Genomic DNA, 19,597 nt, shown 5'->3' with positions numbered 1-19,597 from the left:
AGGGGGGGTGTGGGCTGTTAGCTGGGGCCGAACACTGACCCCCCCCCCCCATCACTGTCCCCAGCCCCGGGGGGCTGCAGGCGCTCCGTCTCCTTCCTGACCGAGGACGGGACCGACGGCACCGGCTGCTCCGGGCCCCCCGGGGACGGACCCCTGAGCAGCACCCGCAGGTCCCTGCTGGAGGAGCTGGGGGGGGGGCTGCGGTTTGGGGGAGCCCCCGCTCTTTTCGGGCTGCCTCCCGGAGCCCCCCTCCCTCCTCCCGTGGCCCCCCGGGGAGTTCTTGCGGGGCTCAGTGCCCCCCCCGCAGCCCCTCGCCTCCAGCCACCCTGCTCTCTGAGCTCCAGGAGGGTCCCCAAAGCCTCCCCCTGGGGGGAAGGACACGGGACCCCCCCTGCGCTGTCCCCCAGGGGGGACGTCGGGGACCCCCCCAGTGCTCCCCCGCCCCGCACCGGCTCCGTGGCACTCCGGAGCCTTGGGGACAGCGACGTCCCGGGGGCTGCCGTCCCCCAGGGACCACCCGTGGGCTGGGCAGGGCCTGGCAGTGCCCCCCCCGCTTGTCCCCAACCTGGGGACGAGGGGACCCGAGGCAGGGGCCGGGGGGTGGCACCGCAGCAGCCTTGGGGACAGCAGTGGTGACACCGAGTGCTTCGTCAGTGCCCTGGAGTCCCTGGAGCCCAGCGGGGGGGGTCCCGGGGGTCCCGCACCGCTGCACCCCCCCAGCCCAGAGCCAGGGGGGGGATGGAGCGGGGGGGAAACCCCCTCTCCAAACGGCGCTGTCACCCGGGAGTCGCCCCCCCGCCGCCCCCCCCGGAGGCAGAACGGGTGCGGGGTGAGGATTTGGGGGGGGGGAGCTGGAGGGCAGCCCCGGGGGGGTCAGGAGTGGGGCAGCTGCGTGCTCAGTTCCAAGCCTGCAGCCTCCGGGATTCCCCCTCCCCCCCTGGCACCCCAAGACCCCCCCGCAGCCCTGTGGCCGCTGGGGATGTCACCCCCCCGGGGCCAGGACCCCCCCAGGTATCTCCACGTCACCCCCCGGACCAGGAGTCGCCTCCAGGCTGCTGCGCTGCGGCTCAACCTCCCCCCCTCTTCCTCCTCCTCCTCTTCCTCCCTCTTCGACGAGACCCTGCAGATGCCCCGCAGGCCCCCCCGGCTCCGAGCAGCCCGGGGGGTCCCCAGGGACCTTGTCACCACCTCGGGCACCGTGTCACCCTCGGGATGAGGATGGAGAGAGGGGGGCAGACTCTTCGGATGACACCCAAATCCTGCCTGGAGCCCCCACCTCACCCCTGGGGGCCACCGACTCCCCCGGCTCCAGCCCCACAGTCCTGCTGGTCCCTGGGGACCACTGCCACCCCCAGGACCCCCCCGGCTCCATCCCACCCATCCTGCTGGTCCCTGGGGACCACTGCCACCCCCAGGACCCCCCCGGCTCCAGCCCCACTGTCCCAGTGGTGCCCGGGGGCCACGGTCACCCCAAGAACTCCCCCTGTGCGGCTGGCAGGGTGCTGGAGGGTGGCTCTGGCCGTCAGGACCCCCCACCCTTGGGGTCAGGGCAGCCCCCAGGACCCCCCCGAGAGCTTCAGCCCCCACCCCCCCGCCCGGCAGCCCCCCGGTGACTCCGGGGACCCCCATCAGCTGCAGCACCCGCTGCTGGGAGGAGCACCCTGAGGACGAGGAGCAGGGCCGGGCACCCACGGAGGGGCAGAGCCCCGAGGCCACGCGGGTCCGGGGTGGGCGGGTGGGTGCGGTGCCGCCCCCGCCCCTCTCGGATGAAGCTTTGCGGAGGAAGCTGCGGGGCGCTGGGGGAGGACCCGGGACCCGTCACCCCCCTCACCAGGGGGCTCTACCTGCGGCGGCTGGAGGAGCTGGCACGGGGGACACCAGGGGACAATGGCGGGTGAGCCCCGGGGGGACCCCCCGTGCCCACCTGGATGGGCCCTGAGGTGCTGGCATGGGGATGGTGGGGGCTCTGGTGACCTGATCGTGGGCTCTGGTGACCTAATGAGGGGGCCCTGGTGACTTCAGTGGTTTCTGGTGACCTTGGTGGTCTCTGGTGACCTAATGAGGGTCCCTGGTGGCCTTGGTGATGTGATGGGGGTCCCTGGTGACCTTGGTGGTCTCTGGTGACCTAATGAGGGTCCCTGGTGACCTTAGTGATGTGATGGGGGTCCCTGATGACTTAATGAGGGTCCCTGATGACCTAATAGGGTCCCTGGTGACCTTGGTAATGTGATGAGGGTCCCTGGTGACCTGATGGGGGTCCCTGGTGACCTTGGTGGTCTCTGGTGACCTAATGAGGGTCCCTGGTGACCTTAGTGATGTGATGGGGGTCCCTGATGACTTAATGAGGGTCCCTGGTGACCTAATAGGGTCCCTGGTGACCTTGGTAATGTGATGGGGGTCCCTGGTGACCTAATGAGGGTCCTTGGTGACCTGATGGGGGTCCCTGGTGACCTTGGTGATGTGATGGGGGTCCCTGGTGACTTAATAAGGGTCCCTGGTGACCTAATAGGGTCCCTGGTGACCTTGGTGATGTGATAGGGGTCCCTGGTGACTTAATAAGGGTCCCTGGTGACTTAATGCGGGTCCTGGTGACCTGATGGTGGTCCCTGGTGACCCGGTGGTGGTCCCTGATGCTGCTGTGGCCACTCCAGGACACAGCCCCGAGCTGGTGGCCGCTTTACGGACCGGTCACATCCCTGACTGTGCCCGGGATGAGCTGGCACTGATCCAACAGTTCGAGCACCCGGACCGGAACCGGCGCTGGCGGGAAGGGGTGGTCAAGTCCAGTTTCAACTACCTCCTCCTTGACCCCAGGTAGGCAGAGCCACACCGCGGCTCCCCCTCCCCCCGTGTCCCCTCCGCCAGGGAATTCCACGAGGGGACTCCGGGGGACACATCCAGCCCCCTCCCAAAAAAAAAAAGAAAAAAAAAAAAAAAAAAGAGAGAGAACCCAACTTGGGAGTTTGCACTCTCAGAACCACCCAGAACCTGCCCTTGCGGTCCAACCACCTGAGCCCGGTTGAGTGCTTCAGGACCTTCGTCGAAGCCATCTTCTACGTGGGGAAGGGGGACACGGAGCCGGCCCTATTGTCACCTCAGCGAGGCGCTGGGACAGCAGCGGGCGGGGAGGCGGAAGGTGGGATGGGGAAAGGAGGGGGCAAAACGATGGGAATCTTGGAGTGGGTGGTGGGATCCTGACCGGGATGTGGTCCGGGAGCCGAGTGCTGGGGGGGGTCCCGGAACCGTGGAGGAGCTGGGGAAGAGCGAGTGGATCGGATATTGGGGAGGGGGGGGTGGTGAGGATGGTTCCGAGGAGACGGGAGGGGACGGAGGGTTCTGCAGAAAGGAGGGGAAAGCAGGAGGGGCTGGAGCCAGGGGGAGGGGAGGGGTGGGGGGTGGTGACAATGACAGCTCTGTGTGTGTCCCCCCCCCCAGGGCTGCCCCAAGGTCCGGGCGCATCCTGGAGATCTGGGAGAGCGGGCAGGGCATCGTCTCGGTGCTCTGCTTCCAGAGCTGCGTCCCGGCCGAGGCGTACACACGGGAGGGGGTGTCTGGTGGAGGCTCTGGGTGAGGGGCTTGGGGGGGATGTGGGGAGGGGGGGGGGGGAGATGGTGCTCTGTGCAGGGATGTGGGGTGTTGGGGATGCAGCCCCTCCCGGGGAACGCAGGGGTCTCTCTTTGGGTATAATCCCAACCCCCCCCCCCCTCCCCAAATCACCTTCTCCTGCAGGGAAAAGTGCCTGGGAGTGGGGGGTGGGGGGGGCGGGGGGCTGACTGCATCCCTGGGGGGGCTGGGGGGGGGCAGGGGGCTGCCTGCATCACTGGGGGGGCTGGGGGGGGGCAGGGGGCTGCCTGCATCCCTGGGGTGTTGGGGGGGGGGCAGGGGGCTGCCTGCATCCCTGGGGGTGTTGGGGGGGGGCAGGGGGCTGCCTGCATCCCTGGGGGTGCTTCGGGGGGGGGCAGGGGGCTGCCTGCATCCCTGGGGGTGCTGGGGGGGGGCAGGGGGCTGCCTGCATCCCTGGGGGTGAAGACGGGGGGGGGGTCAGGGGGCTGACTGCATCCCTGGGGGGGTCAGGGGGATGACTCCATCCCTGTGGGTGCTGGGGGGGTCAGGGGGCTGCCTGCATCCCTGGGGGTGCTGATGGGGGACGGGGGGCTGATTCCATCCCTGGAGGTGCTGGTGAAGGGTGTGGGGGGGGGTCTGTGGATGCTGACCCCTCCCCCCAGGGCTGCAGACCCTGACCAACCAGCGGAAAGGACACTGCTATGGGGTGGCAGCCAGCTGGCCAGCCCGGAGACGCCGCCAGCTGGGGGTCCACATGTTGTACCGGGCCATGAGCATCTTCCTGGCTGAGGGAGAGCGGCAGCTCCGGCCCGGGGACATCCAGGGGGGGGACATGAGGGTTCCGAGTGTCCCCACCCCCTCAAGGATGTCCCCACACCCCCCCCCAGGAGGTGGCTCTTGGGCTGGGATTTATGTCGTGAACACTGGCGAGAATTCATCTTTTTTTTTTTTTTATATATATATTTTTTTATCTTTTTTTTTAATTTTTTTTTTTTTTTTTTTTTTTTTTTTTTTTTTTTTTTTTCCTAAAAAGGTGATAAATAAATCCCGGCAGGGGGTATTATTATTTTTTTTTTTTTTTAAGTCAGACATCCGAGTCGGGAGTCCCTGCTCAGCCGTGCTCTCAGACAGCTCCTCTCCCCTCCTCCCCCCTCCTTTCCCCCCCCCCCCAACCCCATCACCAGCTCGGAGGCAGCTGAGGATATAACACGGGTTTACTGCGTGGGATGGCACCAGGACAGCGCGTGGCTGGGAAGGGGGGGGACACACGGAGCCTTAGCACAAGCGACATTGGGGACAAGCGACGTGGTGGCAAACAGAGGGTTAAGAGCTGCGGCCGGGCACCTGGAGCTGATTTGGGGAGGGGGGGTGGGTGTAGAACCCTGATTTGGGGTCATTTTTGGGGACTCTCGTTGCATCCCCCGGTTGTGTCCCCTGGAGGGGGGGGGGATTTGGGGAACGATCTGAATTTGGGGGTGGTTAAAATTCTCATTATGAGACAGCAGCAGCGGGCAGGGGGCAGCTCAGCCCCCGCGCTGGGGTCAAGGGGGGGATTGTCACTTGTCACACGGAGTCCCTGTCACGTCGGGGCTGGCTCGGAAGGACCCTTCCTCCTCTCCATCTACGGGGAGGAGGGGGGGGCTCAGCCTCGGGGAAGGTGCCTTGCAGGGGGGGGGGCACGGTGGGAGCCCCTCGAGAACGGGGCCAGAGAGGGAAGGGGGGGTCTTGGGACAAGGGTGAGGTCTCCGGGGGGGCTGTTTCTTTGGTTTAAATGGGGGGGGGGGGGGAAAATAGGGGGAACCAAAGCAGTGAATGGCTCCCACCCCCCCAGCACGGCCGGGAGCCCCCCCGGGATGGCACCCAGGTCCCCCCCCCCCTTGATACTTCTCGTGTACCTTCTGGGTCCTGCCCGGCTGCTGGCAGAGGGGTGTGAAGCACAGAGGGGGGGCTGGAGGGGGGGGGGTCTCCAGGAGGGGCTTCCTTTGGCCAGCACCCCCGCAGAGTTGGTTCGGTTGCTCTGAGCCCTCGGGGATCCATCCAGGAGCTGTCGGGCAAAGCGATGGGAATCTTGGAGTGGGTGGTGGGATCCTGACCGGGATGTGGTCCGGGAGCCGAGTGCTGGGGGGGTCCCGGAACCGTGGAGGAGCTGGGGAAGAGCGAGTGGATCGGATACTGGGGAAGGGGGGGGTGGTGAGGATGGTTCCGAGGAGACGGGAGGGGACAGAGGGTTCTGCAGAAGCCTAAAGCGATGGTGGCTCGGGATGTGACATCGCGGAGGGTGGCACTGGGTGCGGGTTGGGGCGGGGGGAGCTCGGCTCTGGCGTTCTCCTCCCCGCCACGTCCACACGAGTCCCGACGGGGGCGTGGGAGCCCACGGGTCTTCTAGCCACTCGGGTCACCTCCTGCTCCTCCTCTCCTGGCCAGGCAGAGCCGAGCTGTGCGAGCGGGAGGTGCGGGACGCCCCGTGCGGGGCTGCCGGCGACAGCGGTGGCTCCCGCGGTGGCTTTTGCGGGGCTCGGAGAAGCAAAATCCCGCGGCTGAGGCCCGGCAGCTCTTGGCTTCTCCTCCTTAAAACAATCCCAGCTCAGCTCCTCCAGCCCTGGCCGGAAAGGTGCTGGAGCCAACGCGCTCTCCTCGGAAAAACCTTTGGGAATTCTTCCCCTTTGGCTGCGGGTGGGACCCAGCTCCCCGCAGCCGCCTCCTCTCCCTCCCCGGGCGGTCGCTGCGGGAGGACAAGAATACTACAAAGAAAGAGGGTGAAGACGCTCCAGCGGCTCTCGTCCCATCCCCGAGGGGACAGGGACCGGGTCTGCCGTGTTCCCGCTGCCGGCCCCACGCATCCCTGCCCCGGGGGAGCCTCCGAGCTCCACCGTCATCTTCCGACGGGGCCGGGAAAGAAAAGGAGCTGAGCTCCCGGCGAGGGCAGCATCCGCCGCATCCCTCCGCTCCTGCAAAGCCTTCTTCTTCTCCTCCTCCTCCTCCTCCTCTCCGAAACGTCTCTCCCATTGGAGCAGCCCGGTCACCGCCTCCTCGATCCTTTTATTTCTTTTCCCCTTGCCCGTCCCCAGCTGACGTCTCGGGCTCCCACAGGACGAACTCGTGGAGCAGCGTGTTGACCGTCTCGGGACACTCCATCATCACCATGTGGCTGCCTTCGTCGATCACCTTCAGGAAGGCGATCAGCAGGATCTGCGGGGAGCATGGAATGGGTCGGAAGGGACCCTGAAGGTCACCCAGTTCACCCAGGTCACCCAGTTCCAACCCCCCTGCCGTGGGCAGGGACCCCTCCCACCAGCCCAGGGGGCTCTGAGCCCCCTCCGACCTCAAACACATCCAGGGATGGGGCAGCCACAGCTCCTCTGGGCAACCAGGGGCTCATGGAACTGGGGGGGGGTCCCCATCTTGCCCGTGGAGCCTCCTCAGAAAGGGCTGTGCTGTGCCCAGTGCCAGTTTGGCTACTGGTGACTGTCCAGCTGGGGTAACTGGGGGATTTCTGGATGCCACACCCAGGTGTGGCTCCAAGCTCCTGATGTTTGGGTGTGTTTCAAACCCTTCCAGACAGCCCCCAACCTTCTGCTGGAAGGCAGAGAGAGGGCTGCCCTGTCTCTTCCAGCTTCTCCGGGCAACCAGGGGCTCCCCATCCTCAGAGCAACAAATTTCTCCCCAAAATCTCATCTCCATCTCCCCTCTTCCCCACCAAAGCCATTCCTCCTGGTCCCATCACTCTCCTAAAAACTCCCTCCCCACCTTCCCTCTCCTATGAGGATCCTACAAGGAGATCTCCTCCTGTGAGGAGAGGCTGAGGGAGCTGGGGGTGTTGAGGCTGGAGAAGAGGAGGCTCAGGGGAGACCTCATCACTCTCTCCAACTCCCTGAAAGGAGGTTGGAGCCAGGGGGGGGTTGGGCTCTTTTCCCAGGCAACTCTCAGCAAGACAAGAGGGCACAAGAGGTCTCAAGTTGTGCCAGGGGAGGTTTAGGTTGGACATGAGAAAGAATTTCTTTCTGGAGAGGGTGCTCAGCCATTGGAATGGGCTGCCCAGGGAAGGGGTGGATTCTCCATCCCTGGAGATATTTCCAAAGAGCCTGGATGTGGCACTCAGTGCCATGGGCTGGGAACCACGGGGGGAGTGGAGCAAGGGTTGGACTTGATGAGCTCTGAGGTCCCTTCCAACCCAGCCCATTCTGGGATTCTAGGATTCTATGATCCCCTTGGTCTGGTGGCCAGGAGAAGGAGAAGCCAGGGAGCTGGAGCCTGTGTCAGAGCAAGCCCAGGCAACTCTCAGCAAGACAAGAGGGAACGAGAGGTCTCAAGTTGTGCCAGGGGAGGTTTAGGTTGGACATGAGAAAGAATTTCTTTCTGGAGAGGGTGCTCAGCCATTGGAATGGGCTGCCCAGGGAAGGGGTGGATTCTCCATCCCTGGAGATATTTCAAAAGAGCCTGGATGTGGCACTCAGTGCCATGGGCTGGGAACCACGGGGGGAGTGGAGCAAGGGTTGGACTTGAGGAGCTCTGAGGTCCCTTCCAACCCAGCCCATTCTGGGATTCTCAGTGGGTGGTGGCAGCAGCCCCCGGGATGAGCCCCCCAGCCTCCCCCCCTCCCTTTACCTCAGCCATTCTCTGATCCTCCTCCACGGGGACGAATTTGTCGTGCATGCCGTGGACCAGGAGGACGGGCACGGCCAGCTCGGCGTGGTAAACCTCATCCCCCTCGGGCCAGTACTGCCCACTCATCATGGCCCGGAGCACGAAGGAGGAGACGTTGAAGGCGTTGCCTTCCTTCAGCAGCTGCTTTTCTTTGGCACCCTGGCGAGCAAAGCCAGCCCTGGGGGACAAAGGACTCACCCACTCTGGTGCCTTCAGCCTCAGAATGGTGCTGGGACGGGAGTTAGGGGGGGAATTACAGAGAGGGGGTGTCCCCGCCCTCGCTGGGGATGTCCCCGGGGTGGCCCAAGGGACAAGTGTCACTCACTTGAGGAAGCTCCAGGCCAGGCACGGGGAGAGGCAGTGCAGGACACAGGTGGGCATGTTGAAGATGGAGCAGAAGCTGGGTTCCAGCGCCGTGGGACCCCCCCCGTTGATCATGATCACCTTATGGACCAGGTCGGGGTACTCGTGGGCGAGGAAGGTGCAGAAGGACACCCTGGGGGGGACACAGAGAGGGTGGGAGTGGGGGCCGTGGCCAGAGCTTGGGTTGCACCCCCTCACTTCAGCCGTGCTCCCCCTTTTTGGGCAGGGGAGACCCGGGAAGAGCCCAGGCAGAGAGGTTGAGCCTTGGGGTTCAGTCCTGTGCTGACCAAAAATTGAGGTGCTGGGACCCCCCCCTGGGTGCTTGGCAGCCTGGATCAGCTTGTCCTGACCTAATCCTGCCCAGGTAGCAGCCGGGCTTGGGCTCTGGCTCCTCTCTGCTTTCTTCCCTGCTTAGAATTCACCTAATTGACTTTCTTGGGTTTACTCTATTTATAGGTTCCAGCTTCCCTGCCCGGGGATGGGCTCTGGGATTAGCTGGACCCAGGGACACACACCCAGAGAGGATGTGGGAGATCAGAGCTGAGGGATCAACCCAGAACCCCCCAACCCCTCCTCTGCTCCTCAGCCACAAAAGCATCGGGTTCCTTGGGATTTTTGGTGCCAAAGTGGGGGTGAATCCCTGCCCGGGGAGCCCCCCAGCCCCTTACCCACCCCACAACCCCTCCTCTACTTCTCAGCCACCAAAGCACTGGGTTCCTTGGGATTTTTGGTGAAAGTGGGGGTGAATCACTGCCTGGGGAGCCCCCCAGCCCATTACCCACCCCCCAACCCCTCCTCTGCTCCTCAGCCACCAAAGCATCGGGTTCCTTGGGATGTTTGGTGCCAAAGTGGGGGTGAATCCACCCCTGGGGACCCCCCCAGCCCCTTACCCAACCCCTCCTCTGCTCTTCAGCCACCAAAGCATCGGGTTCCTTGGGATTTTTGGTGCCAAAGTGGGGGTGAATCCATCCCTGGGGACCCCCCCAGCCCCTTACCCAACCCCTCCTCTACTTCTCAGCCACCAAAGCACCGGGTTCCTTGGGATTTTTGGTGCCAAAGTGGGGGTGAATCCCTGCCCAGGGACCCCCCCAGCCCCTTACCCACCCCCCAACCCCTCCTCTGCTCTTCAGCCACCAAAGCACCGGGTTCCTTGGGATTTTTGGTGCCAAAGTGGGGGTGAATCCATCCCTGGGGATCCCCCCAGCCCCTTACCCACCCCCCAACCCCTCCTCTGCTCCTCAGCCACAAAAGCACTGGGTTCCTTGGGATTTTTGGTGCCAAAGTGGGGGTGAATCCATCCCTGGGGACCCCCCCAGCCCCTTACCCAACCCCTCCTCTACTTCTCAGCCACCAAAGCACCGGGTTCCTTGGGATTTTTGGTGCCAAAGTGGGGGTGAATCCCTGCCCGGGGAGCCCCCCAGCCCCTTACCCACCCCCCAACCCCTCCTCTGCTCCTCAGCCACAAAAGCACTGGGTTCCTTGGGATTTTTGCTGCCAAAGTGGGGGTGAATCCACCCCTGGGGACCCCCCCAGCCCCTTACCCAACCCCTCCTCTGCTCCTCAGCCACAAAAGCATCGGGTTCCTTGGGATGTTTGTTGCCAAAGTGGGGGTGAATCCATCCCTGGGGACCCCCCCAGCCCCTTACCCACCCCCCAACCCCTCCTCTGCTCCTCAGCCACAAAAGCACCGGGTTCCTTGGGATTTTTGGTGCCAAAGTGGGGGTGAATCCATCCCTGGGCACCCCCCCAGCCCCTTACCCACCCCCCAACCCCTCCTCTGCTCCTCAGCCACCAAAGCATCGGGTTCCTTGGGATTTTTGGTGCCAAAGTGGGGGTGAATCCATCCCTGGGGACCCCCCCAGCCCCTTACCCGTAGGAATGCCCTATCAGGATGTTCCTCTTCTTGGCATAACGCTTGAAAACAGCCCTCATGTCCTCTGCCAGGGCGTAGAAGGTGTAGGCAGCAGCGATCTGGGGAGCTGAGCTGCAGCCGTGACCGGCCAGGTCGGGAGCCACCACCTCGTAACCCAACTTGGTAAAAAAGTCCAACTGCTCCTTCCAGATGTCCAGCGAGCCTCCCACCCCGTGGATGAAGAAGAGGACGACGTCTCGGTGCGTCCCTTTGCAGCTGGTGATCTGTTTCTTGCAGTCGATGTTGATGACTTTTTTGGGTTTGCGTTTCCGACGTTTGCCAGCGGGGGTCGGAACCGCGGGCCGGGCCCCGCAGCCCGGAGTCCCGGCAGGTCCCGGAGCTGGGCTTTGGGCTGCCAGCTCGGAAAGCTCCAACTCCACGGTGCTGTTGGGTTCTCCCGAGGCGTTGGGACAGTGGAGGATCTCGGAGGGGACGGAATCCCCCAGGTTCTCGATCACCAGCTGCCCGTTGCGGTACACGGTGATTTTCCTTTTGCAATGCACCGTGCCCCGCTCCGGCCCCTCCGCTGGGGATTCCTCGGTTTCCGGAGGGCTTGGATGGTTGGGTGTGCTGTGTCTGATCCGCAGGATCCTCCCGGGTTTCACCTCCATGAAGCTGTAGCCGTTGCTGGCCTCAAGGCTGTCCAGGGGCCCCACGGCGTTGGTGGTTTTGCCCATCAGGCAGCAGAGGAAGCCCTCGGTGATGCTGGTCAGCATTCTGCTCCCTGCAAGCCAGAAAGGGGGAAAGAGGTGAGTAAAGAGCCCCGAGCACTCAGTGAGGATCTCGGGTGGCACTTGGGGACAGCCCTGTCCCCTCCCTGCTCGGCTGCCAGCTCCCTGAAGGGCAGCGGGGGGGGTAGGAGGTGCCACAGGGTGCTCCCCAAGTGCTCGGCCCCAGCACCCCACATCCACCTTCCTCTGGGCCACGTCCCTCTCACTGGGCTGAGGACACCAAGGAGATGAAGGCAGCCCCTGAGGTCCCTCTGAGGAGGGTTCTGGTGCAGTCCAGGGAAGGTGGCAGCACGGCAGAGCCTGCCCGAGCTGCAGCCTCTGTTTCTGGCAGGAATGATGGGGCTAAGGGGGGATTCAGCTGTGAAAATGGCTGATTTCTCCCAGTTAAATATCGGGATGTTTGTATCTGCAGCCTAAAGCACCCAAACAACCGGTGAGAGAGGGAAATTACAGGGGCTGGAGGTGAAGCTTTTAATTCCAGTCACCCCGGCAGCCAAAGCTGGGGAGAATCCAGCAGCAGAACCAGAGAGTGACCCAGCACCCACCTGGAAGGGGGAAACCCCCTCCCCACATCCCCAGTCCCACACTAGGAGGCTGTGGCACTGTCCTCGCTGTCCCCAAGGCTCATTCCGTGACATTTGCTCTTCCAGATGAGCTCAGGAGGGGGTCACAGACGTGGGGACCACAGAGCTTGGCCAAGGTAGGAGCAGATGCCAGGCAGGAAAGGTTGGTGACACCAGGAGCATCGGTGCTGGGACCAGAGTTTGATGCCATCCTGGAGGTGCTGAGGGGTCCGGGGAGGTCTCTGCCTCCCCTGGGTGGCAGCCTGAGCTGTGTTATTATTGATGAAGCCAAATCAATGAATTATTGATGCTGTTGGGCTGAGAAGGAGGGATGGAGGGGCTGGCACTGCAAGGGGGGACTTGGGCTGCAGAAACCAAGCCAGATCCCTGTGGGAGAGCTCTGCCTGCCCTTTTCCATGGATTTGATCCATCTCTGTGCAAGGCTGTGCCCTGCTCAGAGAGCCCACCATGCCGTGTGGTCCCAGGGATGCTCTTCTGGGAGCTGCTGGCTGGGGAGAAACCAGTGCTGCTCGTGGCTTTCCCCAGTTCAAACCAGTCTGTGTGCTCCAGGGAACCCTTCCCGTGGCCAAGAGGGAGCAGCTTATCCAGGGAGCTGTGCCAACCCTTTTTGATCCTGAAGCCTTTGATCCTGGCCCTGCTCTGCTGGGGACCCCACGGCCACACAGGGCTCGGGGTGCTGGATTGTGAAGGGCTGGCAAGAGCAGCAAAGCTGGTGCTTGGGTGGTCCTGGTCCCCAAGGTGTCCCCAAGGTGTCCCCAAGGGGGGACACAGCCTTCCCAGCCCTCTGCAGCTCGTTCCTGGCCTCCTGTTCCTCTCCTGGCCACCAGCACATCCGTGCGGGATGCGGCGGCACCGCCGGAGCCATCCAAGGGCTGGGAGCTGAGAAAGGAGAAACCAAATCCAGGTCCAAATGCTGGGATGGGATCAATCCTGAGCCTCAGGAGCTCAGGGATCCTCTCTGCTGAGCCTCAGGAGCTCAGGGATCCTCTCTGCTGAGCCTCAGGAGCTCAGGGATCCTCTCTGCTGAGCCTCAGGAGCTCAGGGATCCTCTCTGCTGAGCCTCAGGAGCCTCTCTGCTGGCTGGAAGGGGGAGGGGAGGTCAGGTCCGTGGCTCCCGATGCGCTGGGGCTGCTCCTCCTCCCCCAGCTGGAAGTGGTGGTGGAAAATCCAGAGGGAAAGGAGAAAACCAGGCAAACCCCCCAGGTTTGGAGTCCCCAGGAGCTCTGCCCCTGGCTGGGGAGGGTCACATCCTGCACCTGCCCCGGGTCCGGATCCCTGAGGCTCAGGTGGTGAGACCTGGACTTGTTTCTGCCTCTGATTTCCACGGCCCGAGGTGCTCAGGGTCCCCGTGGGGCTTGGACACAACTTGTGGGCAGAGCCCCTCCAGGCAGCTGAACTTCCCAGGAAGAACTCGATTTATCCCTCCACTTCCAGAATTAATTTTGCTGGAAGGCTCTGGCAGTCAGGAGCTCTGAGGACAGATCCAGGGGCTCAGCCTCAGCCCACCCAGCAGCACCAGCACCCACCGGATCCCTCCGGAGGAGCCAGGATGGGCTCAGGCTCCCTTTGGATGCACCCAGGTTGGAGCTGGGGCTCCGGGACGATCCCTGCAGCCCAGGAAACTCCGGATGGATCCCATCAGCCAGATCATCCCAGGTGCTCAGGTGGGAAAGGGGGGGGTTCAGCTCCTCAATTCCATCTCAGACTCCATCCAGGGGCTGAGGCTCAGCCCACCCAGCAGCACCAGCACCCACCAGCACCCACTAGATCCCTCTGGAGGAGCCAGGATGGGCTCAGGATGCACCCAGGTTGGAGCTGGGGCTCCGGGACGATCCCTGCAGCCGAGAAAACTCCAGATGGATCCCATCAGCCAGATCATCCCAGGTGCTCAGGTGGGAAGAGGGGGGGGGTTCAGCTCCTCAATTCCATCTCAGACTCCATCCAGGGGCTGAGGCTCAGCCCACCCAGCAGCACCAGCACCCACCAGCACCCACCGGATCCCTCTGGAGGAGCCAGGATGGGCTCAGGATGCACCCAGGTTGGAGCTGGGGCTCCGGGACGATCCCTGCAGCCGAGAAAACTCCGGCTGGATCCCATCAGCCAGATCATCCCAGGTGCTCAGGTGGGAAAGGGGGGGGTTCAGCTCCTCAATTCCATCTCAGACTCCATCCAGGGGCTCAGGCTCAGCCCACCCAGCAGCACCAGCACCCACCAGCACCTACTGGATCCCTCCGGAGGAGCCAGGATGGGCTCAGGCTCCCTTTGGATGCACCCAGGTTGGAGCTGGGGCTCCGGGACGATCCCTGCAGCCGAGAAAACTCTGGCTGGATCCCATCAGCCAGATCATCCCAGGTGCTCAGGTGGGAAAGGGGGGGGTTCAGCTCCTCAATTCCATCTCGGACTCCATCTCGGGGGGGTTGGGAGGTGAAGCTCTGCCCGTCTCCCACCTCCCCCCAGCCCCCCCCCCCCTCCATCCAGCGTCTGCTCCAGGGCAGCTCCTACTGGGAGGTGAGGAAAAGGCTGGAAAAGCAGCCAGATGGATGGGAAGAACTCTGTAAAGCTGTTGGTTACCATGGTGATGAGCTGCATCCCCCCCTCATCCCCTCCATCCCAGCTCCTTCCCACTGCTCCAGAGTGCAGCACGTGGAAGGCAGAAGAATTGGGGGGGGGGGGAAACCCCACGGGGGTCCCCAAGGCTGGGAAGGTGGCCCAGGACTCGGGAAGTTGGGTGGCAACATCCCAACCCTCCCCCAAAAAAATGAGGTTTTCCGGAAAAAAGCTGCTCCCGGTGGAGAAGGGATGCTTGGGATTCCATGGGGAGTCCTCCAGCTTCCCCCTCCCCACTGCCACCCGGAACAACCCAGGGAAAAAAAAACAAAAAACCAAATAAACCCACGGGGGACACAGAGCCCACGGGGGACACAGAACCCACAGGCGACACAGAGCCCACAGGGGACACAGAGCCCACGGGGGACACAGAGCCCACGGGGGACACAGAGACCACGGGGGACACAGAACCCACAGGGGACACAGAGCCCACGGGGGACACAACCCACGAGGGACACAGAATCCACAGGGGACACAGAGCCCACGGGGGTCACAGAGCCCACAGGGGACACAGAGCTCACGGGGGACACAACCCACGGGGGACACAGAGCCCACGGGGGTCACAGAACCCACGGGGGACACAGAGCCCACGGGGGACACAGAGCCCACGGGGGTCACAGAACCCACGGGGGACACAGAGCCCACGGGGGACACAGAGCCCACAGGGGACACAGAGCCCACGGGGGACACAACCCACGAGGGACACAGAACCCACGGGGGACACAGAATCCACAGGGGACACAGAGCCCACGGGGGTCACAACCCACGGGGGACACAGAATCCACAGGGGACACAGAGCCCACGGGGGACACAGAGCCCACAGGGGACACAGAGCTCACGGGGGACACAACCCACGGGGGACACAGAGCCCACGGGGGTCACAGAACCCACGGGGGACACAGAGCCCACGGGGGACACAGAGCCCACGGGGGACACAACCCACAGGGGACACAGAGCCCACGGGGGACACAGAGCCCACAGGGGACACAGAGCCCACGGGGGACACGGAGCCCACGGGGGACACAACCCACGGGGGACATAGAGCCCACGGGGGACACAGAGCTCACGGGGGACACAGAGCCCACGGGGACACAGAACCCACAGGGACACATCCCACGATGGACACATCCCGCGGGGGACACAGAGCCCACAGGCGACACAGAGCCCACGGGGGACACAGAGCCCACGGGGGACACAACCCACGAGGGACACAGAACCCACGGGGGTCACAGAGCCCACGGGGGACACAGAACCCACGGGGGTCACAGAACCCACAGGGGACACAGAGCCCACTGGGGACACAACCCACAGGGGACACAGAGCTCACGGGGGGCGCAACCCATGGGGGACACAGAGCCCACGGGGACACAGAGCCCACAGGGGACACATCCCGCGGGGGACACAGAGCCCACGGGAGAAACCGCAGCCTCCAGGCTGCCGGAGCACCCGTCACGCAGGTAAAAAAAAAAAAAAAAATCAAGCAAAATCCCCGCAGGAAAACGGGAACAAAACCTCTCCAGGGGGTGGGAAGCACCTGGATTGATCCCTCTGCCCCGCGCCATCCCTTCCGGACACAACGGGAAGGGGTTTTTCGGGAATTCGGCAGCAGGAAGGGGGTTTTGGGGGTTTTTTGGGGTTTTTTGGGTTTTTTTTTTTTCTCGAGCGGAGGCTCCTCGGGCTCCGTTTTCCCCGGGGGGGCGGGATCCTTCCCAAGGAGTTTCCGTCCCGACCCCATCCTTGGGAATGAAGGGCGATCAGACAGAAAAAAAAAAAAGAGGGCACGGCGGGGCCGGAGGGTGTGGGGTGTGGGGTGTGCGGGAGGGAGAGGGAAGGGAAAAGAAATGAAGTGAAATGAAAATAAAAATTAAAAAAAAAAATTAAAAAATTAAAATAAAATAAAAATAAAGTAAAATAAAATAAAATTAAAATAAAGTAAAATAAAATAAAGTAAAATAAAATAAAATAAAGAAAAATAAAATAAAATAGAATAAAATGAAATGAAATGAAATGAAATGAAATGAAATGAAATGAAATAAAATAAAATGAAATAAAATAAAATAAAATAAAATAAAAATAAAGTAAAATAAAATAAAGTAAAGTAAAATAAAATAAAGTAAAATAAAATAAAATAAAGTAAAATAAAATAAAGTAAAATAAAATAAAATAAAATAAAGTAAAATGAAATAAAATAAAATGAAATAAAATAAAATAAAATAAAATTAAATGAAATAAAATAAAATAAAATAAAATAAAATAAAATAAAAATAAAGTAAAATAAAATAAAATGAAATAAAATAAAATAAAATAAAATGAAAAATAAAATAAAATAAAATAAATTAAAGTAAAATAAAATAAAAATAAAGTAAAGTAAAGTAAAAAAATAAAATGAAATAAAATCAAGTAAAATGAAATAAAATAAAATAAAAACAAATAAAATAAAACAAAACAAAACAAAACAAAACAAAATAAAATAAAATAAAATAAAATAAAATAAAATAAAATAAAATACCTTTTCTTCCTCAGAAAATAATAAAAAAAAGACCTTAAAAAACCCCAAAGATTATGCAATGCCCAGAGAGGAGTTAACCTGGGTTTGACCTCCCGAATCCCTCTTAAACCCCACGCCCCTTTTTTTTTTTTTTTTTTTTTTTTTCCCTTCCTCCTCCTTCATTTCCCAAAGCGCTCAGAATTCCAAAGGGATGGCGCTCGGTCCCGCTGCGGGAAGCTTTGGATTCCTCTGGTGGGAAAAACCATCGGGAAAGAAGGAGGAGAAAGCAGAAAAAAAAAAAAAAAATCAGAATAATAAATCATAAATAAATCAAGCAGAAATCTTTCCCCTTGCTCCGGGCAGGTGCTTCCTGGGTTTTCCACGGAAAATCCAAAGGGATCGGAGAGGTAGGAGAGGAGGAGCAGCTCCTGGGGCAGAGCCAGCGATGGTTTCTGCCATTGCATCACGAGCGAAACCATTCCTGAAGTTTTTTTATTCCCCTTTTTTCAGGTTTTTCATCCCCCCCCCTCCCCTTCGATCCGGGGCTGAAGAACAGGGAATTATTTCATCCCAAGGGATTGGGGTCCCCTTCTCCCTCCCCTTTTCCACCCTGTGTAACACCTTTCATATCCCTTCTGAAAAAAAAAAATTAAGAAATATATATAAAAAATAAATATATATATAATTTTAAAAAAGCCAAAAAAACCCTACACGCATATAAAAAAAAAATAAAATAAAAAAAAAAAAACCAAACCACAAAACCCCGCAACCCCAAAAATGAATATAAAAAAAAAAAGAAACAAAAAAAACCCCAAACCCAAATCCCCCAATTTTTGGGGCCATTTTTCTCCCCCCCCTCCCTCCAAGGCACCTTGGTCCCCGCGGCTTTTTGCCCCCCCCAAAAAGGGAAGGGGGTTTTTGGGGGATGCTCACCTCATTTATCGATGCTCGGGAGATGGCAAAGGCAAGGCGGAAATTTTCCCAAAAAAAAAAAAAAAAAAGGAAAATAAAAAAAAAATAATAAGATGGGGGAGAGGAGCAGGCGATGCGGGAGCTGTGCGGGCTTCCCACCTCCTCCGACTACATTTTTTTGGGGTTTTTTTTGGGGGGGAGGGTTTTGGGGGAAGGATGGGGGGATTCCTTCAGTTCAGCCCCTCTGGAGCCCCCCAAATTTCTCCTTCCCCCTTCTCCCCATCGCTGCGTTTTGGGGGTGCTGTTTGTCCTTGTCGCCTGCAGCCATAGAAAGCCCCTAAATCCCTCCTAAAGAGGAGGGCTCTGGGCGTGACAGACAGGGAAAGCCGCCACTCAGGAGCCCAAGGATTCGCCCTGGATTTTTGCCCCTTTTTTTCCAGAGGGGTGATTTACCCGTTTCACTTTTTTTTTTTTTTTTTTCCCCCGTTTTTTTCCCCCCTCCCGGTGTTGGAAGCATCGCAGGAGCCGCGAGTGGGGAAGGATGGGGATGGGGATAGGGGATGGGTTGGGAAGGGAGGATCAAACAGCAGCTCGGGAATGTCTCGGGTTTGTTGTTGGCTTTTTATTTATTTATTATTGATTTATTTATTCATGATTGATTGATTGAGCGATTGATTTGGCAGGCGGGGGGGGCTGCAGTACCCACTTCTGCTGGGAACACCCCAAACCACCACCTCCTCCTTCACCTCCTCCTCCTCCTCCTGGCACCATTTTGGGGAGAAAAGCAGCGAGGTGAGGACATCACCCCCCTGGGGTGGGGGTGGGGGGGCCTGGGCCTCTCCCCCCAAGAGGGACCCCAATACCACCAGCACGACCCCCCTGGCGAGGAATAAATAAATAACCCATTCCAGGACAAGAAATGCCCCATTCCGGGAAGATTTTCCTCTCTTTTCGCTTTGTAACAGGGACGAGACCCCCCCCACCCCCTTCTCAGGCCTAGAAGGGAGGCCCATGCCGGCTCCTTGCTGCGGTCGCCATGGTAACGGCGCGGCGGGCCGGGAACTACAACTCCCATCAGCCCTGGCGCCAGGCGGGGGGGAGGGAGCAGCCAATAGGAGGCGGCGTTGCTGCCGGAGGGAAAATGGCGGCGCTGGCGCGGCTGTGGCCGCGGGTGTTGGGCTGCGGGTAACGGGGGAAGCGGGCAGGGGGGAGGTGGTACCGCTGGGTTGGCTTTTTCCTCACTATTTTTCCTTTTTTTTCCCCCCAGATTTTTCCTCCCCCGCAGCGCTCTGGGTCGCCGCTTCCCTTTCAACCCTTCCGGTGCCGGTTCGGTGCCGGGGTCACCCTGGGGCCTCCCGCAGGTCCGGAGCAGAACCCGGGGGAACGAGTACCAACCCAACAACCGCAAACGCAAACGGACCCACGGCTGGATCCGCCGGATCAGCACCCCCGGCGGCGTGGCCGTCATCCTCCGGAGGATGCTGAAGGGAAGGAAGTCCCTGACCCACTGAAGGTTCTGCCGAACCGGGCCCGGAACCGCCAGGACAGAGAAGCAGGGGTTCGGTTGTCCCCGGCACCGAGGGCTTGGGTGTTTCTGTAAGGGAGATTTTCGGTGTTTTCTGTGGCTGCTTTAAAGATAAAAGCTGTGGGGACACCGAAGCTTCGGGTTCCTGCGCTAAGAAACCCTAAAATTTGGGGATTTTGTCCCAAGGCAGGACAAGGGGTGGCACTTGGGGCACAGGACAAGGGGTGGCACCTGGGGCACAGGACAAGGGGTGGCACTTGGGGCACA

The 19,597-nt window shown here is 60.2% G+C and overlaps 3 protein-coding genes and 1 long non-coding RNA gene across 5 annotated transcripts; 2 read left to right on the top strand and 2 right to left on the bottom strand.

The window, feature by feature from the left end:
- The first annotated feature begins 839 nt into the window (after nucleotides 1-839).
- Nucleotides 840-4,977, top strand: ANKLE1 (ankyrin repeat and LEM domain containing 1). Of its 2 annotated transcripts, none has more exons than XM_071727791.1 (5): nucleotides 840-1,894; nucleotides 2,652-2,814; nucleotides 2,976-3,136; nucleotides 3,436-3,567; nucleotides 4,227-4,977. In XM_071727791.1, the coding sequence occupies exons 1-5, from the start codon at nucleotides 1,888-1,890 to the stop codon at nucleotides 4,769-4,771; spliced, it is 1,008 nt and encodes a 335-aa protein (XP_071583892.1). In that variant the 5' UTR covers nucleotides 840-1,887; the 3' UTR covers nucleotides 4,772-4,977. The 2 variants fall into 2 exon arrangements, with proteins under 2 accessions (XP_071583892.1, XP_071583893.1); XM_071727792.1 differs by having other exon boundaries at nucleotides 4,235-4,599.
- Nucleotides 4,761-5,743, bottom strand: LOC139788164 (uncharacterized). Its single transcript, XR_011722776.1, has 2 exons — nucleotides 5,460-5,743; nucleotides 4,761-5,185 (listed from the first exon to the last, which is right to left on the bottom strand). It is a non-coding gene; the product is annotated as an uncharacterized lncRNA (long non-coding RNA).
- Nucleotides 5,744-5,808: 65 nt separating this feature from the next.
- On the bottom strand, nucleotides 5,809-18,134 carry ABHD8 (abhydrolase domain containing 8). Its single transcript, XM_071727787.1, has 5 exons — nucleotides 17,827-18,134; nucleotides 10,442-11,207; nucleotides 8,534-8,704; nucleotides 8,170-8,386; nucleotides 5,809-6,753 (listed from the first exon to the last, which is right to left on the bottom strand). Exons 2-5 carry the CDS (start codon nucleotides 11,197-11,199, stop codon nucleotides 6,604-6,606), a joined length of 1,296 nt encoding a protein of 431 aa, XP_071583888.1. The 5' UTR covers nucleotides 11,200-11,207; nucleotides 17,827-18,134; the 3' UTR covers nucleotides 5,809-6,603.
- MRPL34 (mitochondrial ribosomal protein L34) lies at nucleotides 13,427-19,496 on the top strand. Its single transcript, XM_071727431.1, has 2 exons — nucleotides 13,427-13,462; nucleotides 18,921-19,496. Exons 1-2 carry the CDS (start codon nucleotides 13,427-13,429, stop codon nucleotides 19,314-19,316), a joined length of 432 nt encoding a protein of 143 aa, XP_071583532.1. The 3' UTR covers nucleotides 19,317-19,496.
- Nucleotides 19,497-19,597: the final 101 nt, after the last annotated feature.

This window comes from Heliangelus exortis, chromosome 28 (assembly GCF_036169615.1).
Source record: "Heliangelus exortis chromosome 28, bHelExo1.hap1, whole genome shotgun sequence".
Classification (NCBI taxonomy): Eukaryota; Metazoa; Chordata; class Aves; order Apodiformes; family Trochilidae; genus Heliangelus; species Heliangelus exortis.
The sequence above is the reverse complement of the archived record's forward strand: the minus strand, read 5'-3'. Positions and strand labels throughout refer to the sequence as shown.

Coding starts and splice junctions, on each gene's coding strand:
- ANKLE1 (XM_071727791.1), top strand. Junction 2,815..2,975: donor TACCTCCTCCTTGACCCCAG/GTAGGCAGAGCC, acceptor TTGCACTCTCAG/AACCACCCAGAACCTGCCCT. Junction 3,137..3,435: donor AGCGGGCGGGGAGGCGGAAG/GTGGGATGGGGA, acceptor CCCCCCCCCCAG/GGCTGCCCCAAGGTCCGGGC.
- ABHD8 (XM_071727787.1), bottom strand. CDS start 11,199: ATGCTGACCAGCATCACCGAGGGCTTCCTCTGCTGCCTGATGGGCAAA. Junction 8,705..10,441: donor CTGATAGGGCATTCCTACGG/GTAAGGGGCTGG, acceptor TGTCCCCCCCAG/GGTGTCCTTCTGCACCTTCC. Junction 6,754..8,169: donor AGGATCAGAGAATGGCTGAG/GTAAAGGGAGGG, acceptor TGCTCCCCGCAG/ATCCTGCTGATCGCCTTCCT.
- MRPL34 (XM_071727431.1), top strand. CDS start 13,427: ATGGATCCCATCAGCCAGATCATCCCAGGTGCTCAG. Junction 13,463..18,920: donor AGATCATCCCAGGTGCTCAG/GTGGGAAAGGGG, acceptor AGCAGCCAATAG/GAGGCGGCGTTGCTGCCGGA.